The 3345-nt window shown below is 34.2% G+C and overlaps 1 protein-coding gene across 1 annotated transcript; it reads right to left on the bottom strand.

Annotated features, from left to right (window-relative positions):
- Window positions 1–1423: 1423 nt before the first annotated feature.
- On the bottom strand, window positions 1424–3140 carry LOC120083368 (suppressor of disruption of TFIIS-like). The gene is made up of 8 exons (XM_039039100.1): window positions 3086–3140; window positions 2935–3000; window positions 2748–2845; window positions 2618–2655; window positions 2354–2441; window positions 1985–2260; window positions 1831–1896; window positions 1424–1713 (listed from the first exon to the last, which is right to left on the bottom strand). The coding sequence occupies exons 1-8, from the start codon at window positions 3138–3140 to the stop codon at window positions 1555–1557; spliced, it is 846 nt and encodes a 281-aa protein (XP_038895028.1). The 3' UTR covers window positions 1424–1554.
- Window positions 3141–3345: the final 205 nt, after the last annotated feature.

Raw genomic sequence — 3345 nt, 5'->3', positions numbered from 1 at the left:
AGTTGTTACGTAGATGGCAAAGTAGATGGGTCTAAAAGGGCTCTATGGGCCTTCTGTTGTCCAAGAATAGCCTTGATTTTGGCCTTCCATAGACCAAAATCACCCTTTCCATCAAACTTTTCTATCTCAAATCTAGCAACAATCATCACTAACCTAAAAAGAATGCCAAGAACCATTTTCTTGAGAATCTTGATGCTTCAAGAATGTTGATCTTGATGATCTTCAAATGCTCTGATACCAGTTTTGTTAGGTTATATTGTCTTGTGTAGGCCCAATCCAAAATTACGAACAAAGATCAATCCTGAGTTGGTGGAAGAAAAGGCTAATGGTCAGCCACAATTATGAAGGGATCCCCAAACAAGTGTATGGCACAATTTCTTTTAGGCTGTGTAGATCAGAAAGGCTGAGGAAAACTCTTCATTTAGATAAGAATTCTCTCTTTCTCTCTTCACTAAAATTCTATCTGTTTTTCTCTCTTACTCGATAGTTGTTCCTCTTTACTCGATGAGTGTTTATTCTTTACTCGATGAGTTTTTGTTCTTTACCCGATGCAACTCGATAAGTATTGATCTTTACTCGATGCAACTCAATGAGTATTAATCTTTACTCGATGCTACTCGATGAGTGCTATTATTTATTCAATGCAATTCGATGCTCTGAAAACGTTATGATTTGATTATAAAATTGTGTGTTCGTTGATTTGAAAAGAAACAGATGAAGATTGAAGAAGAAAATAAGGAGAAGAAGAAGGAACAAGCAGAGTTACATGGTTTGGCCAATAAGCCGCATCAACGGGAAGATTCTTTTTCTTTCTCCCTTAAAGATTACTTACAATAGTTGTAGTTTACAGAAGAATAGGAAGTATGATGAATACTATGCTGCTTTGTTCTTATCAGTAGGTATTTATAATACATACCATCTGTCAGTTACATGATATATAAAGTTTGTTATGTAAACTAAACTAGCTAAAATATATTTGAGTCACTTTTTTTTGTAGTTAGAAAGGGTGTTGGTTGCTATTTCCCATATTTTCACGAATCCTCTTCTTCTCAAAGAGACACTGACGGAGAAGACTTTAATCAGTTGAAATATGAGAGTGAAGATATGAACCAACTTTCACCTTTTGATTTAGGTTACTATTACTTTAGTTGAAACATATTCAAGTTGACAAATTAGACTTTATTATTTCCCCAAACTTAGTCATGTAGATTGAAATTTTGAATCTTAAATAAAAAGTGACTACTCAAGAGAGTTTTGATAACATAATCACGTGGAATATTGTGAATGAATCCAACTACATAGGCAAAAACGACAAACTCTAGTTATCTCAAGAATAAGTACGTTCAATGTTGTTTGATGGGAAGATTGTTGATTTAGGTCATTTGCATTCTAATAAACAATCATATTTGCATACCCCAATATCAAAAGGAAAGAAAGAAATAAACTTTGCTTTACATGTTATATATTTTAAATTGTTTATTACAAAATGGGGTGGATTAATATAACATCCAAACTCCATTATGTTAGGCTAATGAAATAGATGTTACTAATTAGTTATGCCATCACAATTGAAGCCTCCAATGCAATTTTTCCAGAAAGCCTTGTGTTCTTCATCTTCTCATCCACTTCCCATAGCTCTGGCAAAGCTTCCCTTATATTATGAATGCTTTCCAATGCATAATCCACACCATTGCCTCTATTGGATGATCCAACCTGCAAATTAATCAAAACCCATTTCTTCAATTCTTAGATAATATGTGTTTGTATCATTCATTTCCTTCCATTTCCATGATTTTGCAGAAGAGATCAAATGAGTATCTATGAACTCACCAGCACTGTGTGAAGGCCAGTGGATTTCCCTGTCTTTATGTTGCGGATGCTGTCATCAAAGAACAACTGCAAGTCCAATATTCAAATCTCATCATATCATCATTTTTTCAGTTTTGTAATTTTACATTAGGAAGATGAGAAGAAATTTTCTTACTGTTCTTTTGGGGTCAATGTTAGCTATCTTGAGAGCAGATTCAAATGCTTGTGGAGATGGTTTGCAGAGAATCGGAGTGACGGGAAGCGGTGGAGGCGTGTCGTCTGAGTCGCTGTTCGTCGAGTTTTTGGAATCAGATACAGAGCCATCATCAGAAGCAGAGTCAAAATCAGAGGAGTTAAGAGTCTCAAAGCATATGATCGTTTCAAAGCAACCCTCCAAACCAAGCCTGCTTAGAACTTTGGCAACATGAACTTCATCCGCATTCGAGAAAATCTGTTTCACCAAACCAAAAAGTTTGAAAATTCTTCTCTGATAACATATTAAAACTCGATATATGTATATATTAGTCGAAAGGAAAGTACTTACAACTTTGCGAATTGGCAAACTAAGCAAGAGATTTCTAAGAACTGGATCACGCTTCAGATTGTTATACGGTAATCTTCCATGAACCAAGCTACAAAATAATAAAGAAAGATCAATTTGTTGAAAGATTATATTCAAAACATGCTTGTCAGTAGTGTTTATCATTAATCGCACGTCTTAAAGTGTTTTTAACTATTTAAAAACGTCTTTCTAAACATGTTCCTGATAGTTTCATCCAAAACGAGAAGAGAAAGAGGGTGGCAATACCTATGATAGTGATCATTGTCAAACTCATAACCAATAGCCTACACAAGAAAGCAAAAAGTTTGACACTTTAATACAAATTTCAATTGGGTTTTATGTAAATTTGGAGAAAATCAAAACTCAAGGATTTGACCTTAAGGCCAGCCATGGATGTCCCATAATTCCTATACAAAAACTGATTCATTTCTACAACTCCATCTTTCTCTATCCCAAGTTGTTGAACCATATACTCTGTCATAAACAACAAAAGAAATGAGAATATTCAAAGCCAAAAAACATAAAGGAAGAAGAAAAGATTGGTGAGATTGATTATTGAGTACCTTCAATGTTTTTAGTGCATTGCTTTGACAAACCAGAACTAAGAGGATAAAGGGTATCGTCAACATCTGCCAAATCAAAACAATACAAATGTTTAAAAGTGTAAGTTTTTAGTGTTCATAATTTGTTGAGTTTTAAAACCAAAGGGCTTACCAAAGAGAAGACACTCATATTTTGGTGATTGGGATTGCTGGTTTTTGCATTCCATTTTGGTTTGCAAAAATATTCAAAACTAAGAAAGAAAGAGAGATAGAGAGGAAGAGAAAGAAGCAAGAAAATTAGGGACAAAATATGGATGAAAACAGGGAAGGAGAAACAGAGGATTGAAAGATGAAAAAAAAGAGGGGAAATGGTTGAGTATAAATAGGGAAATTTTGGTTAGAGAAATTGAGAAGAAAAGTAATTGGAAGACA

This window comes from Benincasa hispida, chromosome 8 (assembly GCF_009727055.1).
Source record: "Benincasa hispida cultivar B227 chromosome 8, ASM972705v1, whole genome shotgun sequence".
NCBI lineage: Eukaryota > Viridiplantae > Streptophyta > Magnoliopsida > Cucurbitales > Cucurbitaceae > Benincasa > Benincasa hispida.
The sequence above is the reverse complement of the archived record's forward strand: the minus strand, read 5'-3'. Positions and strand labels throughout refer to the sequence as shown.